This window comes from Contarinia nasturtii, unplaced genomic scaffold (assembly GCF_009176525.2).
Source record: "Contarinia nasturtii isolate CC-2019 unplaced genomic scaffold, AAFC_CNas_1.1 Cnas_scaffold_187, whole genome shotgun sequence".
NCBI classification, from domain to species: domain Eukaryota; kingdom Metazoa; phylum Arthropoda; class Insecta; order Diptera; family Cecidomyiidae; genus Contarinia; species Contarinia nasturtii.
The window spans coordinates 5,249,195-5,270,660 of NW_022197544.1; the positions used below are offsets into that span (position 1 = coordinate 5,249,195).

General features: G+C 35.1%; 1 protein-coding gene across 10 annotated transcripts in view; it reads left to right on the forward strand.

The window, feature by feature from the left end:
- Window positions 1–21,466, forward strand: part of LOC116336625 (bromodomain adjacent to zinc finger domain protein 2B) — a 39,589-nt gene that overhangs the window by 9,285 nt on the left and 8,838 nt on the right. For 3 of the 10 annotated variants that reach the window (XM_031760579.1, XM_031760585.1, XM_031760583.1), the window contains exons 2-17: window positions 15,357–16,143; window positions 16,594–16,739; window positions 16,835–16,910; window positions 17,014–17,339; window positions 17,434–17,534; window positions 17,631–17,956; window positions 18,058–18,130; window positions 18,255–18,272; window positions 18,460–18,724; window positions 18,826–19,168; window positions 19,284–19,435; window positions 19,515–19,784; window positions 19,862–20,230; window positions 20,296–20,361; window positions 20,596–20,640; window positions 21,383–21,424. In XM_031760579.1, the coding sequence (XP_031616439.1) occupies window positions 16,020–16,143; window positions 16,594–16,739; window positions 16,835–16,910; window positions 17,014–17,339; window positions 17,434–17,534; window positions 17,631–17,956; window positions 18,058–18,130; window positions 18,255–18,272; window positions 18,460–18,724; window positions 18,826–19,168; window positions 19,284–19,435; window positions 19,515–19,784; window positions 19,862–20,230; window positions 20,296–20,361; window positions 20,596–20,640; window positions 21,383–21,424 (2,742 nt within the window). In that variant the 5' untranslated portion in view covers window positions 15,357–16,019. Of the gene's footprint in view, window positions 1–4,256; window positions 4,496–6,265; window positions 6,660–6,894; window positions 7,192–15,356; window positions 16,144–16,593; window positions 16,740–16,834; window positions 16,911–17,013; window positions 17,340–17,433; window positions 17,535–17,630; window positions 17,957–18,057; window positions 18,131–18,254; window positions 18,273–18,459; window positions 18,725–18,825; window positions 19,169–19,283; window positions 19,436–19,514; window positions 19,785–19,861; window positions 20,231–20,295; window positions 20,362–20,595; window positions 20,641–21,382; window positions 21,425–21,466 lie in introns of those variants that run through there. The other 7 variants (XM_031760584.1, XM_031760589.1, XM_031760588.1 and 4 more) reach the window with 6 other exon arrangements.

Below are 21,466 nucleotides of genomic sequence, written 5' to 3' on the forward strand. Positions count from 1 at the left end.
CAAGAAATGTTTGCTTACTTTCAATGATCGCGTTGCCGTTTCTTTTCTATATACGAATTTGATCACAGTAATTTGTGTGAAGAGATTTTCGTTCGGTGTTTTAATACCGTTCGATCACAGAATAAAAAAACCGCAACAACATACACACGAATTCGATACAAGGTGATTATGAAAATGCGTTAAAAGCAAACAGACAGATATAACGAACGACGATTTGTTATTTTATGCACATACAATGAATTGAATTTTAAATCGAGCTTTGCTACAATCATTGCCTGAAAATTAACATTTTTCGTTGCAAACTTCATATAAATTTTTTTTATCGTACACAATTGATTTCAACTTCTTTTTTTTTTCTTCAAAAAAGTGTGTAAATAAAATTATTTAGCCAAACAGCTGCAAACCGCTGTTTCTTCTTCTTCTCTAAAATGACTCATTTTGGCAGAGCACAAATGTGAAATATTCGTTTTCAATGATGTGGATTAAATATGACATGAAAGTGAATCATTTTTCATCAGAATTATGATGATTGACTCCTGATCGACGATAATTTCTAATTGACATTTATTGCGTAGTATGTGGCAAGAGAGAAATATCGAATGGTTTTGCTTAAAAGTGGCACATGTTTTGGTTAAAATTAAAAAGAAAATCGATCTCATTATGAAATGCCAAGAAAAACAATTGGTGCCAGGAAATAGACACAACGGCATCTTATTTAAATGGTTGTAACAGATATTTCCGATATTATGATAACTTTAATATGAACATATCCTAAATACAACGATATCATTTATCGATTTTTTTTATTTCATTTCAACTCTATCAAAATATTATAAACCCTGCCGCAAGTACCGAAAAGAAATACATTTGTCGCATAGTAGCCAATTTAGCGTTGTACTATTTCACAATTTTCGATGATATATATATATATGTGTATTATGTGTGTACCTTTGTTAGTTCGGTATTATTGTTCTTTATTGGAAAGCCTGCAGCTGCCACTGATGGATAACGTGTGATGAGAGAGAAAAACAAAGGCGGAGTATTATGTACATACGCAAACTACACAAACTATCAAATAATTTGCCGCATCCAAATCGTGCAACCGAATATCAAGCGTGTGTATTTCTTCTGTACGCAAGAAGGCACACATCAAAATGACTTTTCTGCGCATCAAAATGAATTCGCAAAGTTTTTATAAATTAGAAAAGAAAAAAACAGCAACATTCTACTTTTTCAAATATCATCAATTCCATGTTCAAAACCAAAAGAGTCGGAACCATATTCCAAGTTTTTTTTTCAACGAATTCACGAAAGCAGACTTAATTCAAATGTTTTTCTGCTAAAAAAACCAAATCGTGGTATAATCTACCAGGTTAAAGGCGATTTGTTATGTCTGCTGTTAGAAGAATTATTGATAAAAGATAATAGAATTTAAATAGACAAAACTGAAGAAACGAGCATGATTGAACACACACAATCAATTTAAGCAATTTAAACTTTCATAATATTTTTTATGTCGAGAAAATATGTTTTATGTTCGTTGGTATCGAAAAGTCAAAAATTCTATCGGAAATGTACGAATTCCATATAATTGTATATGTTCTATGGATACTTATGTGTTATTATTTCTTTCTTTTAATTTAATTTCAGTGTCAATCACAGTCAGTTTTGTTTTTTTACTCGTAATCCATTTACAATATTGTTCCACATCGGTGTTTTTTTTAGTGTGTGGGTCACTGGATTGATAACAAATTATCGTCATCATTATAAATATTATTAATTCGTGAGCATATCGAAACGTATGTACGCACCACGGGTACTTATTGTTTCTGCTTTGTGTTCTTCGTTTTATCTGATTGTGGTTTATCGGTTTTCACGGTCTGTTCGATCTGTTTTGGAAATAAATTCAAATTTATATGAAATATTGATCGATGGCATTATTTGAACATTTTAGCACATCAATCGTCGTTCGATAAAAATTAACGTGGCTAGATAGTAATGTAACTTAATATATAAATATAGAAACATTTTTGTTGTTATTGTTTCATTCGCATAAAATCGCTACTTTTCTAATATGTTTTCACATAAAATGTGAAGCGTGTTTTATTGGATAGAAAAAATGTGGCTTTTATTGGATGTATAGTACACAAAAAAAAAAATTGTTCGCGTACGTTGAACATAGAGCTTTCAAAATGTTGTGTTCACAAACCAATTAGACATGATTGATTTTGAGCATATAATATTGTGCACGTAATTAAAATACACCACAGGAACATCGACCTGAAAATGAACATCATTTGTTTTTGCATTCTGTTTAGAATTTTGAAACGAAAAACGAAAAAAAACAGCAACAAGAATTTTAAAAACAAAATGCCATTATACACGCTCACAAAGAATGCATTTATCTATTTTACCTAAACATGTGCATACCTATGTACATAATATTTGATTCAACACACAATCATATAAAAAAAAAACGGAACGATAGTTGTGATGATCGGCTGCAAAACGTTAATAAATCATTGAGAATATATAAATCGCAAAACCGAGCGTATTATTCATTGAAAATGCTTTCGAACGCGCGAAAAAGAATGAATAATGAAAGATTTGCTTGCGAAAAAAAGACCGCCTTGCATTACGACCGATGGACGTGTAAAAATGAAGGTGAAGAGAAGTATTCGCATACACACTCACATACAGGGTGCACTGTGATCGACCAAAAATTCAACTCAAACAATTGCAATTCGCCGTAGACACTGTCACTCCCAAACATATATATTCGTCATCATTTTTCGCATCATCCATTTCGATTATCATGCAATAACATTTACAAATGACACCCTGTAGACATAAATATTCCAGGAACAAACAACAAAATGATATTTGTAATAACAATGCTTAAGAAAATGAAGAAAAAAAAACACACTGAAATAAAATACAGCAGAATGACTAAAACGAGCGGTGTAGAAAATAAGAGAAGCGAAGAAGATCGAAAAAGAAACAATTCGAACTATCTGCGTATGTAGCTATACATTCAAGAACCTGACAATTTTATTCCGCCAGCAAAGTTCATTGAACCAAACCAATGAACGAATGGCAATTGTAATCGTTCGCCGTTGAAATGCTGCCGTACACTAACGAAAACTACAACGAACACACCGAAAAAAAAAGAAAAGAAATAATCCAAGCATTCAATGTACCACACGCATTACATGCTATGCGCTTCTCTAGCCGATTCGTTTGAATATTTGGACATAAGGCTTATTAATGATTATAGCGTTCACAACTCACTTTCTGAATTATGACTAAACAAACAAGAAACAACAGCAATTGCTAGAAAGATGAATGCAAAGCTTTCCACTGCATTGATAAAAACGGATAACTTTATAGCTTAGTCGATAGTTTTGTGTACTTATTTGACACATACTATCCGTTCATAAACTATATATAAACAATTTTTCTCCGTATTTGAGGAGGTATTTAACATCAAATATTTCAAGAGTTTCTCTGCTATTTGAGTTTGGAATGGGGTAAAAATTCATCAATATTAGAGTGAAAAACCACTCAACATTTATATCACAAGAAAAGAAATAAAATTGATACAGTATTATAAAATCACGGCTTCATTTCAAAACAAAACAATCTTATATGAGAAAAAACTTACTAAAAAATCTTTTATGAAATAGAAATATAAAATCCTTTAACGACTGTACAATTGTACCTGTACATAACAAATCATTCACATTCAATTTAGTTTGACTGTGCATTGAGTTGATCTTCTAATAAATACAAAATGTATACCGAATTGAAATGATTTTGTCGCTTAATTTGGTTTTATGTGATTTGCACAGTTTGTTTATACATGGAGAATGAGTAATTTCATGTGATTTTTCTCATCTTTTTTTTATTTTTTAGAAAATCCTCTTCCAATTTTTCAGTTTATTTTTTTTTTCTCAAAAAAAAATGCAAATTTATTCTTTATATCGAAAAATTTCGCTCAAAAAAATCAAAAAATGTCTCATTGAAAATCAAGAGAATTACGAAAACCTGAACAATCGGTTCAAATTCAAAAAATCAGTTCTCTTGTTGTTTTGAATGGATTTTTAAAAAAGAGCACACAGATAACCAAAATTAAACAATAACCAGAGACGAGAATAGTTGACGAAAATTATAATGCACCGCAAAATTTTGAATTTCCATGTACAATTGATACGCGTAAATATTAGTGCAGCTAAAATATGAATGTGGTTCATATGCGTGTATAACTGAAATTTCAACCGTTCAATGCAAAACTGTGACTACCGATCAAAAGTAGAAAAGTATTGCTGTACAGTGTACACCATCTGCCATATCATGCATTTGAAGTAGTTGCAAAACAGTCGAATTTTGCCGACCCGCTCAAAATCGAAACACTCACATTCATCCCATAGCAAGAGGACAATAAACCAGCGAAAAAAAGTATTAGCCTTTAGATCCTCACTACATCATCATCAAGGTTCGTTGTTTTTCATGATAATTGTTTTTTTTTTTTTGGTTGCTGCTGTTCTCATTCTGTCTCTATATACCATTCGCGCAAATTTTCATCCTTTTTTCGCCAGTAATGCTCGATTCTTGAATTGTCGAATGCCGAATGTTTCTAAAGCGTTGCGTTCATTCTGTGCTCTGGGTGTCTTTCGATGAATGTATTTGTATGATATGTTATTTGTATGCGATGTGTGTGTGTGTGTGTGTGTGTGTGTTTGAGTAAATGTTTAAGTGTGCAAATGTTAGTATTGACTGCATGAAATTGCGAATGTCAGCTTATGAGCTGTGGTTGTGTGTGTGTGCGTGTATGTGTGCGTGTTATCCATGTCCTATGTCTCTTTGCCTGTACAAAAGTTTGCTGTGAAGTTTCGGATTTTTGTTTTATCTTTGTCCTTTGGTGTGTCGTGCTATCTCTGTCAAATCGATGCCGTGTGCCAATCTATATTGCTGTGTGTACCATTTTCGTGTTTTTGGTGATGCATATGCCCCGTCGATGCCGTTTTATTTTTGAAAACCGTCATCCCGTCATCAACATTAACGTTGCTTTTTCATTTCGAAAATGCTTTGATTTTGCCTATAAATCTTCTATTGACTTGCTCGCATCTGATAAATCTCTAAAATATCGTACAGCAGATTTCTTTTGATTGGTTCATCGTATTCTTGGCTCAATGAATGCTACATAAGCGATTGCACTTCCGATCAATATCGTATTGTGCATGTGTTATATGAAAATTGTTGTTCTCACTCTCTTCATCTACATTAAAACAAATTTAGATCAATTAATTTAACTATTCTCGAAGGTGTTCAACGTGATGCGATGACTTTGTTATCAATATAAATGCGATTTTGTATCGGTCTTTATGATTTATGTCCCATTTGACGATATTCGTGTGGAAGAAATTCGTTTGGACTCTTTAATCAGTTAAAAAAACACGCCTCCACATAATGAAGGCGCGAAAAAAAAATAGTCATACTCCGCAACAAAATCGAAGACATAAACGCTGTGACAATGTGCAGAACAACAATTCATAACGCAACCAAAAGAAAGCGAAGTAATAATGAACGAACGTACGAATCAAGTCGATGGGAACACGAGAGATAGACACTCTCTCCATCAACAGGAGCGACAAGGATAAGGGAAAGAAATACCCGATACACACAATTCTTTTTTTCATTCTTTGCTCTCGTTGTTCTTTTATTTTATTTCAGTATTCTTTTTTCTTCTTCTTCCTCTCTGTTTTTCCCATTCGCCTGCTTCATATATACACTTACCAACGGCAATAGCGGCAGAGGTAACGCGCTTACAATTTCGATTCCACACACTGCTGCTTCTTCTTCTTCTTTTTCTTCATTATGCTCTTACTCTACGTGCTATAATATTTTATACATTTAGTTCATTTTTCGTTTGTTCAATTCTTTGCTCTGTATGCTCCGTGTGTACACTTTTTGCTGGTACTGTGTGCCGTGCCACTGCTGCTGCCGCTGCTGCTGCTGCTGCTTATGCTGTTGTTGGTGGTGGTGTTGTTGTTGTTGTTGTCGTCGTCGTCGTCGTTGTTGTTGTTGTTGTTATTGTGTCTCGTCCCATTCTTTGCTTTCGTGTGTACACGAATACGAGTATATGTTATTCTCGGCATGTATATGCCACAGAACTAAGAGAGTTTAAATAAAAATGTTCCGAAGCCATCTTGGTCGGTCGTTTCGCTGTTGGTTTTGTATGTTTTAAATTGTGCTGAGTGTTTGTGTGAATCGGTCGGTATATTGTGTGTGCCTGTCGCGCGCGATTCGGTCGGCATTTTTTTCCTTTCGTTTTCTCATTGTTATTTCTTGCTCTTCAGTTTATTAATCCCGTGTCGACAAAGTCATTGGATTTCCTATTCCGCGAACTTTATAGTCCAATTCAAAATATGAGATAAATTGAAACAGTTTAAAGTGCTAAACAAACGGAAAAATTATCGATTCGATATTAACGTATTTTAAGAATGAAAAACATTTCATAAGTGCTAAAAGCAATGAACAAAATGTATTAAACAGTGGCCGCAACGACAAAATTTCAAATATTCGACATGATTGTGATGAAACTGAATCTATTTGGTGTGTGGATATTGGAATAAATATAGTGTTAGTCGTGTTTATGTGTAAGAAATGCATATATTTTTATTCTTCTTCTTCTCTGAATACTAGAAAGAACCAAACTTAAACAAAACATCGACAAAATAGAATCAAGAGTGAATCGAGAGAGGAAACGAAATAGAAAAGAGAGAAATACAAAAATGCACACAGGATAGGTCCAGAGAGATATACGTAAAAAATATATATGTCAGTGTTTGCATGTATGTATAGAAATCCGATTGCATGTTGCACTACATCATTACCATTGCAACGAAAACGAAAGAAAAAAAATGAAAAAATGCATACAAATTTTTATATATGTACAAATATTATGTGATCCTTATTCTACGTTCATTGTAAATGCTTTCCACACCGATCTCAAGTGATTTTGCGGCGATTATTATGATATTGTCGAACAAAAATGCATAATGCAGAGTCAAGCCGAAAACCAAAATGTTGATAATGAATTTCAAGTATTGAATATTTTGAAATTTTATGGAATTTCTGACATGTTTAACACATATATTGAACGAATGGAATCTATTTAACGTAATTGATGTGAGTATGATACCGCTTTGCTAGTTCTTGTTTGTGGTTCTGTGTAGTCGTGAAAATGGTGACGAAAAAAAGAGAGTACCGATTAAGCCATTTGTCTGAGTCATTCGAAAAGTCGGTCGAAGCTATCGTTCGTTTTCGAATTTTCCATGATTTCCGATTATTCGAAATAATTGAGCGTGTGTTATTATTCGATTTACATTCATTGTTTATGGTTCTTGTGTGGTTGCTTTATATTCTGTCTGTTTTTTTTTTCTCGCGTTACTCCTTAAATTGGATGGGAATTGAGTTTTGGCAATGCCTGAAGGACCAACACCAACATCGAATATTAATTGTTTGACTTTTTTTCGGCTTACCTATTGTATATGTATCGCCTTTGCTAATTGTATCCGACATGGTACGTTCGGCATAAGACATCGAAAAGGAAACAAAAATTGAGCACGTTGAACATGGATGAGTCGAATCTATTGAGTACGATTAGAACCGGGCACATTCTTTTCAGTTTTACGAAAGAAAGAAAGAAAAAACAGTGCAAAGCGAACGACGACAGAGAAAAAACGAAAGAGATAGAGAGAGACAGAAGGGAAAAAAATGAGTATTGTGTGCATGGAAGGCAAAAGGAAAAAAAAGTGCGCTCACATAATAAATGTGAGGCAGCCATTTTGATGATTCCTTTCGGTCAAACAACTGTATATTTACTATATTCACTTTTATACCGAAAGACTCTTTACACGCATACATATTCGTACTCGTACACAATAGTCTGTGGATATGTGAAACATTTTTAGAGTGAACGCAATGCATGGTGAGGCCGACAGGAGCGAGCGAGAGAGGTCACACGAGATGGAGACACACAGAAAACACCGCACATATTATATTTATTGTTGATATTTATTATTTGGATTTATAACATCGTAACTGCGGTGTGATGGGTACGGAGTGAGAGAGAGAGAGAGAGAGAGAGAGCGAGAGCGTGTGTATGCTCGTTGCATGTCTACAAATGTGAGCTCTCACTGAATCCTCTACGCTTCTGGTACAAGTTGTGTGTGATGTGTTGTGTGTGAGTTTTTTTTTCGCTCGTCGTCTTCATTTGTAATACATATTCCGAATGCGCTGAATGCTTGATGGGCGACAATGTCTGTGTAATGCCGAATACGAAATTCACCGAACAAAACTATAAAGATACTTATACGTGTTTGTTGTGCCGATATGCCACGCTCCACTCATACCTAAGCCTAGTTAGCTCTATCCATCCGACGAAACCAACGATGACAAAAACAACAACAAAAGCAACTACAACAACAACAACAACAACAACAACAACAGCAACACTATAGCTATAGCGACAGCAATAGCGGCGGCAAAAAAAGTCGAACCGAAGAAAAAAACTTTACATCCATCGCATGCATACATACAACCGAAAATCTCCTTCCAACAGGAATGGCACCAAACGGAACGGCAACAGCCAACAATAATAACAAAACAGAAGAACATTTATTATGCCACACGTATATAAAATCTGTGAGCAGAGGCGAGATAGACGATGGTTTTCCACATACACACGCACTCATTCGCTTTATGATATAAATTAAAAGCAGCCCTTATTTTCACCATCGTAGCACAGTTTATTCGGTGTGTTTTGCTGGATGAAAAATTGAACTGTGTGTATATGTCGCAAAGCAGCTATCTGCTTGAACAACTGCCGATTGACGCGCTCGCGTTTGTGTCGAATGCAAAAATTTCCTCGATTTCATTTCATTTACCTTTTAACGGATTCGATTCAATGCGAGAATAAATAAATAAATTTGTGTATTTTATACTTGAATCCTGTGCGCGTTCCTCACTATTGCCGATTCATTTGCACTCACAGACGTTCATATACAATGAACAAAGCATACGAACGATGATGACGGTGACGACGACGACAACGACAACATACATTGCACGCCCTTCTAGCTCAAACATTTTCACTTCGAATTATCGAAAAACTAGCAACCAAATGAATGAGATATAATTGAATCGATGCCTGGCGCTTGTGCCAGCGTTTTTATAACGAGAGCAAAATCCAAAACGATAGATGAACGAAAGAGCCGAGTTGTTGTGTTTTGTATCTATTTGTGTATCTTTTCCATTTTGCGTACACCGGAGCTATCACAGTGTTCTCGTTCGCACTGTTCTTATTCTCACTCACCGTGCATTCACACACAATCACTCTATTCACCATACGAGAATATAATCGCAATTAAATTACCAACAATGGTAAAGAACAAAGACATAATCCGATGCGCGCATCAATTCGCTCATTCGGGATATTATTCCATCCAATCTATATGAGTTCGTTCTTTTTTTATATCGTTGATGTTGTTGTTGTTGTTGCTGTTGCTGCTGCTGCGGCGTTCTCTCTCGTTCTCATTCCCATTCCATGTATTCATCTTTCTTCATTGCCTCGCACCAGCTATTGGCCAACAGTGCAATCAAACAAGTTCACGTATTTCCAAGAAACTTGAAGGTTCATCCATAATTTCAGTTCCGCCACACATACACACATCAAAAACAATTTTAAGTTTCGAAGCCCAAGGGATAAAAATTTGTAAGAGTCAACAGAGCAAAAAGTGAGACCGACTAAGTCAGAAGTGTTAAGCGACCAGACAATCATTTTCCACATTGATAACTATGAAGTTCCGAAAAACCAGTACGCAAATTATGATCGAATGCAAATGCAACAAATATTTCGAACATGAAATGCAAGTGTGAACGATGTACACATCAATTTTGACGTTTGATTTTCAAATTACGTAAACATTGACTCTATTTCGTTTCTCTCTGTTTCTCTGTACGGGCATTGGCATTCACAAAATGCGTATTGCATATGGAATGGCATCATTCTTCAATCAAACGAAAGCTTACGAAAATATTTCGGAAAACTTACTGCACTCACAGTGAAATGCTCAACTGTTCGAACTACAAATTCTATAATGAAATAATGGCAAAGTGCCGGCCAAATTTCACGACCACCGATATGGAATGCATATGCGTTTAAGAATTGGTGCAAAACTTTCATTTCAAGTTCATTGAAAACTCCGCGGTGCGCCACTTCATTTCGAAAAAATTCAAACGAAAAATAAAAACCGAAAAATAAATGGCGGAAAAAATGAACAAGTCAATGAATGCAAACGCACCAAAGTCACACACAACGTGTGCGTAGTGCTTTTTTTTAATATTATAGCTCTGCGTAACGAGTGAAAGTGTCAGTGTACTACGATGTACAAATGTAAACAAAAACAGCTGAGTTTTATCTAATTCTTTTTTCTTTATTTCATCGGCTTTTTGTTCATTTTCAAAGTTTTATTTGCTTCGGCATGCTTGTCATTTGGCTGGTGTTCTCTATTTGTTATCAATAAATTTAATTATCATGATTTTCAACAAACTCAAGTGCACACTAAATTATCTTTTATTACGTAAAGATAAGACATTTTTTATGGGTATGCGCCTAAATATTATGTGGCCATTTATCATGTATTTTTCCGCGCAAATATTTTTACTATATGTAAGTTGAATTATAATAGCCAACGTGTTGATTTTTTTCTTCTGAATTTTTAATGGACACCCATTTGTTAAATCTTTAAATTAGTTTAAACGTTCAAAACAATGAAAATAGTAGCGATTTCAAAACGATTTAAATATATTTACATATTTGATATCGAATGTCTACGTTTATTAATAAAGCATGCAAAGAGCTTTTTTTGTTATAAATGAATGGATTTGTTTTTTCCAGACGTAATTAAAATGCAATTGTTTGAAATGAATGATTTGATTTGGTATGTAAGGTGAAAGTTGAGCGAAGTGTCACAAAAAAAAAATGAAATAAAGAAAAAAGAAACCAAATAAAATCAAGTATTTTATTTGTTTGGGGAAGAAGAAAAAAAGACGCCCGAATTCATGTGTGCATTGCAGACACGTTCCGATTTGTTGGACGGTGAAATGTGTTGAGGAGTTGTGTGTCGTGTGAACGTTGACTGGTTGGAGCACACACAGGACGCTAACCGCTTAACATTCGTTGTGTGTAGTCGGTCTCTATCTGCGTGATGCTGTTTTTGATGCTCCATGTGTATTTTATCACAAATGGAAGAGATATATGCTCTAAGAACTTTAAAATCGATAATATTCTTGGTATTTTCTCTTTTTGATTCCGTTTTTATATATCTCCGCGTACACACTACATCCGATAATGCTGCGCTGGCTCAAGATTCTAGCTCTCGTTTTACTCGCTCGCTTGCTCGCTCACTCGTTCGCTTGTTCACGCGCTAACTACGTACATTTCCACACACAAATCTAAATGAGCATTGTATGCTCGGTTGTGTATGGAACGAAAGACGGATTGGAATTGGAGAGTTGCCCCACTTCAATTTCTGCCGCTTTGTAAATATGTATGTTCCTTTATTCTTGTTTAAAATTCGCTTTTGCCTTACGTTATCTGCTGGCAGAATTGCGAATAAAACACATAATGAAGAAAACATATGAAATGAAAAAGAAAAGAAATTTGGATACACAAAGAAATGAAGCAGCAACAGCTACAACGCTGTATAAAACAACAACGAATGGCAAAAGAAGAATATATATATATATTGAGTTCAGCCACATGAGAAGAGAAAAAATAAGCTGAGAAAGCAATAAAAAAGCATCAGGAGCACATACAGCATTGCAAATGATTGAAAATGAAGCTAGAAATAATAAAAAAAGACGATGACGACGACGCAAAGAAAGAAAGAAATCAACGCATATAGCAATATCCTTTTGCCCCGAACCATTCGCGCGCATTTAAAATGTTTAGATGTTCTTTCGGTGGTGTTATGTGAGTCTATATGCAGCAGCAAATGATATATATATGCATTGTATGGACATATTTTTCGTATGCGTTTCTCTTTCTATCTCCGTCTCTGTCTCCACATTACTGCACTTTCCTTGCAATTCTATTTTCTACTTCTTCTTTTTCTTGTTCGCTTCAGTGCTTTATTTTTTTTCGATCTCATCTCTCTCTCCCTCTATTTCTCTCAGTTACCGCTCACTATTATTCACATCAGTACATACTCTATGAATGCACCAGAACATCAAACGATAAAATGCCCTTGTTCATCAGTCTTTCTGTTGATGATTTTAATTCTTTGCTTTTTATTGCTTCTCTGTTTTGTTTTCAGTTGGTCTTGGATTTTGTCTCTTTTTTCTTTATTTTTCGTTCTCTTTCACTCCCGCACTCTCTCAGTGCCGGGATGGCTCTATCACTCTTTTCACTTGATTCTTTTTTTTTCGTTTGCATTTCGTTCATTTTATTTAATTCCCATCGTGAACGGGCAATATGAGAAAAGGTAGAGAATGTCATGCGAGATATGCTGCTTACAATCATTAATTCTTTCATTCTATGTTATGAGTGTATGTTTGTGTGTAGTTTTTTTTATTCTTCATGTGATAAATACACATACTAATTCGTGCATAGCATTTTATATACGAAGAAAATTCGTGTAACGTCATTGCCGCTTCATCATAACCAAAAGTCAAATGAAATCGCATAGAAATCTATGCTGATGCACATTGAGTAGTGTTGCTTCGTGTGTTTTTTTTTCGTTGGTCTTCATGTACATATTGGTGCTTGGATTTTATATCTTTTCCTTTACATCGGACCGTCCTTCGTTCGCCGAACCAAATAAATTTCTATATTAATAACTCAAAACGTACATATCGAAGAGAATATTTGTTGGTTTTCTCACTAACTTGGCTGCTTCTGGTGTTGTTGTTGTTGTTGTTGTTGTTGTTGTTGTTGTTGTGGCTATACATGTATGTATCTTTCGTCGTTTGTTACGCTGCGTTGTTTTTTTTTTTGTTCTCTACACTTTAATTGCGAACTTGCATACAGCTATCCTTATATTTAATCGCGTAGCCGTTGCGAATTTGTACATGTGAAGATACAAAAAAGTAATAGATGGCTTTAGCGAAGAATGAAATGAGTTAAAATGCAAACACACACACACATCAAACTACGAAAAAAAAAACACGGCGATGAGGAACGCGGCTAAACGACAAAATGGAATAGTTTGGTGACGGTGTTTGCAAAGTTTTGTAACGAAGAAAGAAAACCACCACACACCGTATATATAACATGCATTTAACCGAATGTGTACATGAACTATACGGCATTTTAAATTGAGGCAACGAAAAATTGCACAACTCTTTTTGTTTCAATTTGCAGTAGATTTCATTCCATTTTCATTCGCACATAACAGCAATAACAAATGAATACAGAAAAAAAGGTTACTAAAAAACACTTTGAACCTTGCGCGCGCGTTATAGAGAGAGAGAGAGAGAGAAGAAGAGAGGAAAAATAGACAAAAAATAGCGGAACGCTGATTAATGCCTGCTCCTCCCAACGTCACATACACGAGGAAAAATTTGCCACTGTCGAATAAATAAGGAAACTCATTGTGTATATATGATATAAAAATATCCATATTGCATGGAATTTAATTGACAAATTTTGCGTTGGTCATTTTTCGACAAAAATAGAACAATCTAATTCCTTTGCTTGAAATTATCTCAATTAAAATAGTTTGTCAAAGAGTCGAGTACCGTAAACCCACTTTGAACTCTGTCTCTTTCGATATCCTTCTTTTTCGCTCCATTTCTCTCTCTCTCGGTTCAGGTTCATGTACAAAAATATAATTTAAGCATAATATTATTTCGGAGTTTCAAGCTCCTTAATTTTATGAAAGCTGGAGAAAAAAATCATAGTTGCGAAATGTTCTTTATTAAAAACAATTCAACACTCAAGTAGCATATAGTGTTGGCTCCACAATTAACGAAAAATGTTTAAACAAAAAGAAAATATGAATGAATTTTGATTGCTTGCGTGCTTGTATTTGAACAAATATTAGCGGTCATTAACTCTTTTATTTTTTCCAATTGAAAATTGTTATTAGCATCTTGTGTCATCTGAAGTTGTGCACTTTTTGATTCGAGAGTGCAAAAGAAGCACGCAAATACTGTGGTGCATACTTGAGCGTACCTCGAATAATGACTAACAAGACAACGGGCTCAAATGAAGGCGAACGTAATGCAACAAATTACAACAACAACATCAGTCAGCACCATAGGCAATGTAAACGACAACGACTGCGATGATGATGAAGAAAAGGAACCGCATCAAACTGAAATAGATACATAATGCAATAAAAGATGAGCGCGATCGTTCGTTTGAACATTTAAACCTAATACGCACAAAAACATGCTCTCACTCACAAAGCCAATGCATCTAACGAATATGCGCTTCTTTGTACAATTTTTCTTTTGCCATCGTTATTATTCTTTTGTTTTTTTTTTCTTCGTTCGTTCAGACTCTGGTGTTGCTTAGTTCTGTGTTGTAGTTGTTGTGATTATTGCTGTTGAGTTTTTTTCTCTCTCCTGTAACCTTTTTTTTTCATCGACTTGCTCTGTAGTCAGTCGAATGCATGTCGTCTTTTGTTTGCGCTTTTCGTTGTTATTCGCGCACACAACTGAAGAGATCTCTTTTGCAAATGGACACATCGATTTAGAATGAATGCCTTGCAATTCAGATTGGTTGCACGAGAATGGAACGGGTCAGTGTACGGAATGGCTTCGTATTATACTAAATACGTGTGATAAAATATATTTATCTGTTGTACGTTGAATGTATGGGTGATTTTATGCGCAATTATACACATAAAAATCATATGAATATGGAATGAGAGAATGCTATGCAGTCGCCGCAAACACATGTGTGCATGAATTTCGTTGATTGTATATTCGTACCTTGGCGTTATTATGATCATTTTAGCATATGAATCGTCAAAGAAAAATTTATGTGAATATACGATTTACGAATCGAAATGGGAAAGCAACGAAAATTAAAAACTAGAAAATTAAATCGACAAAAACAATTCAAATGCAACTACATTTTTGTTTCCTTTGAAAAATCCACACGCACATACATATACTTTTTGCCGTTTAACATTGTGATTTTCCGGCATAAAAAAAAACTAAGGGAAATTCAAACAAAACAACAAAAAGTGAAGAAAAACTTTTCTCTTCAAAACAAATTTCATTCCAAGAATTTTTCTTTTACGATTTGAAATTAATGATTTTCTTTCCTTTATTTGCAGAACTCCTACGCATAGAAATAATCTTCTTGAGTATGAATTATACGTGAATAGGGTGTTTATGACAACGTACTTAAACAACAACAACAAAAATTTCCACTTACATCACGTGAAAATAAAAGAAGCCTTGATCTTTATAGACTCTTGATATGATATAATTTTCAACATGAAAGTGGAATTCAAAAAGAATCGATTCGTGTGATTTGTAGCAGAAAAATAGTGAACAGAAGAAGAAAAAAATCGAATGAAAAAGAAGAAAAATATTTATGTGTGCATGAGAAAAGAAAATGTGGAGAAAAATGGCGAGTTAAACACTGGAAAATATTAGGTGCGTGTAAATCACACACGGAACTTGTGATTTTAATTTAACATCGAAATAATTGTAACAACAACAAGAAGTGAACTAAACTATGGACAAAAGGTTTTTAAAATACTTTTATAATTAATTCTAACGGGATAGAGATAAAGAGAGAAAACCAAGTGCTCGTAGTGCAAAGTGAATCTGATGTGTGTGTGTGCGCGACGCTCAATTAAGTGCACACACAAATTTTAGAAAAAATAAAAAACAAAACAACAACCGCAAAAAGTACGAAAAACAAATTCAGACATCGGTAGTGGATTTTATTCTACCAATCACAATTTATTACACACTCACATACATCGATCATGGATAAAGAGAATGGAAGCGGTGGCGGTAGTAGTAAACATAAAAGTAGCAGTAACAGTAGCCGACAACCAACGATCGATGTAAACGACCCAAGTTCATTATTAAATGCTGCTTCATTATTTGGTAAGTTGTTGAAGTTATTACCACATAAAAAACCACATCAAATTGTCATAATTTTGAAATCACTTCAAAATACTAATGTGGCTGCTGCTGCTGCTGTTACAATTTCTAGTGTATTGCCACTATAGCATAGTTTTCGGTATACGATGTAGAAAACTTTCTGACATTAAAGCGTTGGAATCAAACGTAAAATTGTAAATTGGATTCCATTTTTTGCACAAGTGAAGTTTTGCTGTTGCTAGTTTCTGTACCGAGAACATTTCATGTTCAATACGATACTATGATAATAATAAAAAAAATGGAAATGATATCAATTAGTTGAAAGCGAAAATATGAGCGTTTACGCATTCCAAAAAAAATAGATATGCGATTGTTTTTAAAACTATTATAATAATTTGTGATTGCATCTCAGTCAAATAAATTTGAATGTATGAATTTTTGATAAATTTTTAGCTTATTGGGGTCGCGATCCCTCGGCAGCTACCGCAAACCCATTATTTGGAACACCATTTGGAGCTGGCCTTGGCATGCTACCAACGGGTGCTTCAAACGCAAATGACAGATTCACAATGGGGCATCAGCAACAACAGCAACAACAGGTAAACTGAATCGATTTTTTGTCGCTTGTATTGTGGTATACTAATTTACCAAATTGGATCGATTTAATTCATTACCATGGTTTGTATTAAAATAGGCACAACAACAACAAAATGCAACAATGAATGCGGCTGCATCGCAGGCAGCCAGTTTAGCCGGTCTGCATCCTGCAAGTGAGTAGTTTCGGTTTCAATTTTTCCGATTATTTTGTCAATATTGACAGTCGATTTATTCGAAATTATGGTAAATGTGATATATTTTGTTTGGTATTACTAGGTTGGTGGTCGATGGCACAATTGGCTGCACAAGACTATTTTACACGACTTCAGGCATCTGGACTGTCGCCATTTCCCCATCCAGACTTGGCGGCTGCATTTCCCGGTATGGCTGGCATGGCGGGTGCATCAAATAGTGCCGGTTCAACGTCATCGAGCAATTCACGACAAAACAATGGCGATTCAAAGGGCAAAGGTCGCAAAGAGAAGAAATCAAACAGCAACAACAATAACAGTGGACACAATAGCAGTTCAATCAATAACAGTAGCAGTGGGGGATTGAATATGAATGTCGGCACCTCATCATCGTCTCCATCATCATATAAGGTATGATTTATGGATATTTATGAGTAGTTCAATAAATTCCAGCCGTTGTTTTACAAAATTTTAATCGTTTAAATTTCGATTCATCAACATATAGTCGTCGTCATACAAGTCATCATCGAATCAGTACAACTCAGCTGCTCTACATAAAGAACTGTTGGCAATGCAAGCTGCCGCCGTAGCTGCTGGTGGTTTGGGGTGAGTTTAAGTCGTTTCTCTTTTTTTTTTGCTTTCTCTTCACTTGTGATTTGTGTCAATTTGAATGGAGTTATAAATCAAATATACATTTTACAGTGCACACAGTTCGTCTTCATCATCGAAAAAATCGAGTCAAACAAATAGTAAACATTCAGCTTCGTCATCGGCGGCCGCATCCAATTTTTCGCTGGGGTTTGGTGGCACATCGATGGCAAACCATTCCACATCGTCCACCACATCATCTCCACATCATTCTAGTTTATCCAAAGAATCATCACGATCAAATAATAATACCAGCAACAGTAATAGTGCCGCAACAGCCGCAACTCTTAATGCTCTCAATTCATTGTCACAGTTTGGTAGTTTAAGCTCATTGAGTTCACCGCAAAGTATGCAAGCAGCTATAAATGCGTTGGCCGCAAGTACGTATATTTCCAAAACAAAAACAAACATAATGGAAACGACGTAAACAATATTAATGGAATACATTTTCTTGTGGTTGATTTTTTCTTTCCTGTTACAGCAAGCGGCGTAAATCCTTCACCGTCCGGTTCATCATCGAAAGGAAAAGACTATATGCCATCTGGGATTCTAAGGTAATTCAATATTTAAACCCATTGCCCTCATAGTATCTAACACCAACCAATGCAATGTTCTTTTTCTCTCTTGCTCTCTGTGTGTTTCTTAATTATTTTGATTCGCAATCGGTCCGCACAATAGTGCTGCACTTGAAGGAACGTAAGTGCCCTTTTAATCTCTCTATCTCTCTCTCTCTCTCATGTCTTATCTCTCATTGAGATCATGTTATTTTTTGTTTGGCTCGGTTTGGTTTTGGTCTTGTTTTTAACAATTCAATTTATTTTATAGTTCAAATAATTTTCGAATATATTCAGCGAGTATTAAATAAAAATGAATGTTGTTACAGTGACCCGTCGTCGTTACTTGGAGTTCGCTTACCACCAGATACGGAAATAATTAAGTATACATCGTCAATTGTTGGGCCAAAAAATCCAGGTACAACCAATCGAGGTAGAAAGAAGACAATTTCGCTTGATCCAAATCCACTTTTAGCAACTTTACAAGGATTGTCTAGTATGGGCGTTAGCCCAGCAAAACGGGCATGCCTTGAGGCCGAATATGTTGCGAGTGTACAAAATGCTGTGGCTCGACAACAATTACAACAACAACAGGTAGATTTTGGATGCATTATTTCAAATGAATGATATGTCGCTTTTTCTCTGAAAACAAACTGAAAAAAAAAACTGACTAACATGACATTCATCCTCATTAGCAACAGCAACAGCAACAATCGCACCAAAATAATGATCGCGTTGAAGTGATCAAATTGCCTCCAACAATCACATCGAATGGTGCATATAATTTATCGAAATCAGGGACAACAAAAGACTCGTCGGCCGAATCGAATGAATGGGCTGGTATGAATTTCAGTAGCAAAGTATCGAATGCGTCAAGCACTGACGAAGGTGACGCACCGCTAAATCTTTGTATGAAATCATCATCCGATTCATCATCGAAAACGGCCGACTTATCCACATCAAATACCGGTAACAGCTTGCAAAGTCTAAGCTCAATAACAGCTGCACTTGGATCAGGCGGTGGAAACGATAGAATGCGTGAGTAATAGTTTGGTCGTTGTTTTATATCTTTTACAATATTCGAATGGATTTTGATTTTGTGGTTTTTCATCGCACTTCTTTCTTCACTCATTTCTTTGCTTCGTAATTGTAGTGAATTACAAGGAAAGTCGACCGAGAAATTTGGGTCGTGGCGTTTCAAAGCCGAAGAAAAATACGGTGGCCTCATTGTTAGCACAAAGCCGAGCGGTTGGTTTAAAGCCAATGCTTTCAACACAGCAACTGCTTAGCCAAGGAGCTGATTTGGTAAGATAAATACATTTATTCACATTTACGACGACGATCAATTGATACTAAATCATACGCTTTTTTTTCGTTAATTCAGGAAAAAATTCGACAAGCAATAGCCGATAATTTGGCCATGGATGTTTCAACTGATTCCGAAAGCGTGGCCGACACAAGTGGATTATCGGATTCTGATACTGAAGAACCATCCTCAAATCTAAGTGATTTGCGTGTTCCATTGGAGAAGGGTTGGAAACGTGAAACCATCATTCGTGGTCTTACAAAGAATGGTCAGATTAGAGGCGACGTATTTTACTATGCACCCGGCAATTCTACCACGAAACTTAAACACATTGGCCAAATTCAAACGGTATTTAATCAATTAATCGGCACTAAATCAATGGGCACACAAATAAAACTAAAACAATGTGATATTTCTTTTGACAGATTCTCGATCAAACCCAATCGAAATTGAGCCGTGACAATTTTAGTTTTTCGGCCAAAGCAATTGTTGGTGCATTTTTGCAGCCAGCACCAGCACCATATGCAACGGATGGTGAATTCATTCGCATGACCGATACCGAAGTAGCAAAACGCCTAGAGGAATTGAAAATGTTCACACGACAAACATTAAATGTTGAGCAACGCATTGAAATCGCAAGACAACAGCAAGCAATTCGTGAAGCAAAAAAATTGGCCAAAGAAGAATTGGCAAAGAGCAAAGAGAAGGCAAGACATGCCCGTGAACTCGAAAAGAATGAACGACTTGAAGCACAACGAAAAGAACGTGAACTGCGAAACCAACAAGCAGCTGAGGTACAACACACAATTCATTCTTTTTCCGCTTTGTTAACTAACAAATATGTGTTTATAATCGACAGGCTCGACGAAAGAAACAAGAAGAATTGGAGAAGGCAAAACAGGAAGAACTTTTACGGAAACAACAGGTATACAATCAACCATGACATTCTTAGTGAAAATCGGTGAAAATTTAAACCAATATATTTTTGCGCTGAAAATAATCGAAAATTTAGTAGGAGAAAAATAGAAGTCATACACACTTTTATAATAATAACATATTCACATAATAAACATCACACTATCAATCAATCCGATTTCAAATTCAAATAAGAATCACTCAATCATTTAATGGTATCGCATTATTTTCTTGGAATTTGTAGGAAAAAGAAAGAAAGAGACAAGAAGCGCTGGTTCAGAAAGAACAGGTCATAAATCGCATTGTGTTAATAACTTTTGTGGTTTGATCATTATGTTATTAGTTTTTTTTTGTTCTTTTTTCTTTCGTATGTTGGTCATTCGTAGAGAATGTAAAATTCCACATTTCGTAAATTGCTGTTTGATATTATTATTTACAAAAATGAGCGCGTAGAAAAAATCCAATTGGATTTCTATAAATTCTTTTTTTTTAGTTTTATCTTAACCCTCTAATGCATTAATTTTTTTTTCGACATGAGAACCATTTTTCTATGATTATTTTGGTTTAAAATTCATTAAAAAAATAATCGAAATTCAAAAAATTGCATAGTTTACTCAAAAAATGCTATTGACAAAATTAGAGAACAATCGAATCCATTGTTTAAACTGCTATAAAATTGCTATAAACGAAGAGAGGAATAATATTTTTTGTCAAATTTCTGTTTTCGCGTACATCTGTGTGTATAATTAAACAGCCGCTTTATTTTCACTTGTCAAATGACCGGCAAATGAAAGCCTGAACCCTGCTGAATATATTTTAATTCATAAATAGAATCATTTGTTTTTAATTATATATTTTAGACAATAATTTATACACCCTGCCTAAAGGCAAGGCTATGCACTAGAGGGTTAAAGCGTTTTCTTTATTACCGTTTATTTATCATTTTTTGGTTTTGATTTTGAGTTGAAAAATTTGAAAATTGGCATTACCTTTAGTTCGTTCACTGACGATCGCATTACATTTATTTACAGGAGCTTGCCAAGCAAAAGGAATTGATGTACAAAGTTGAAATGGTATGAATCCGATGCTTGCCCCCATTCGGACTTTCATCAATA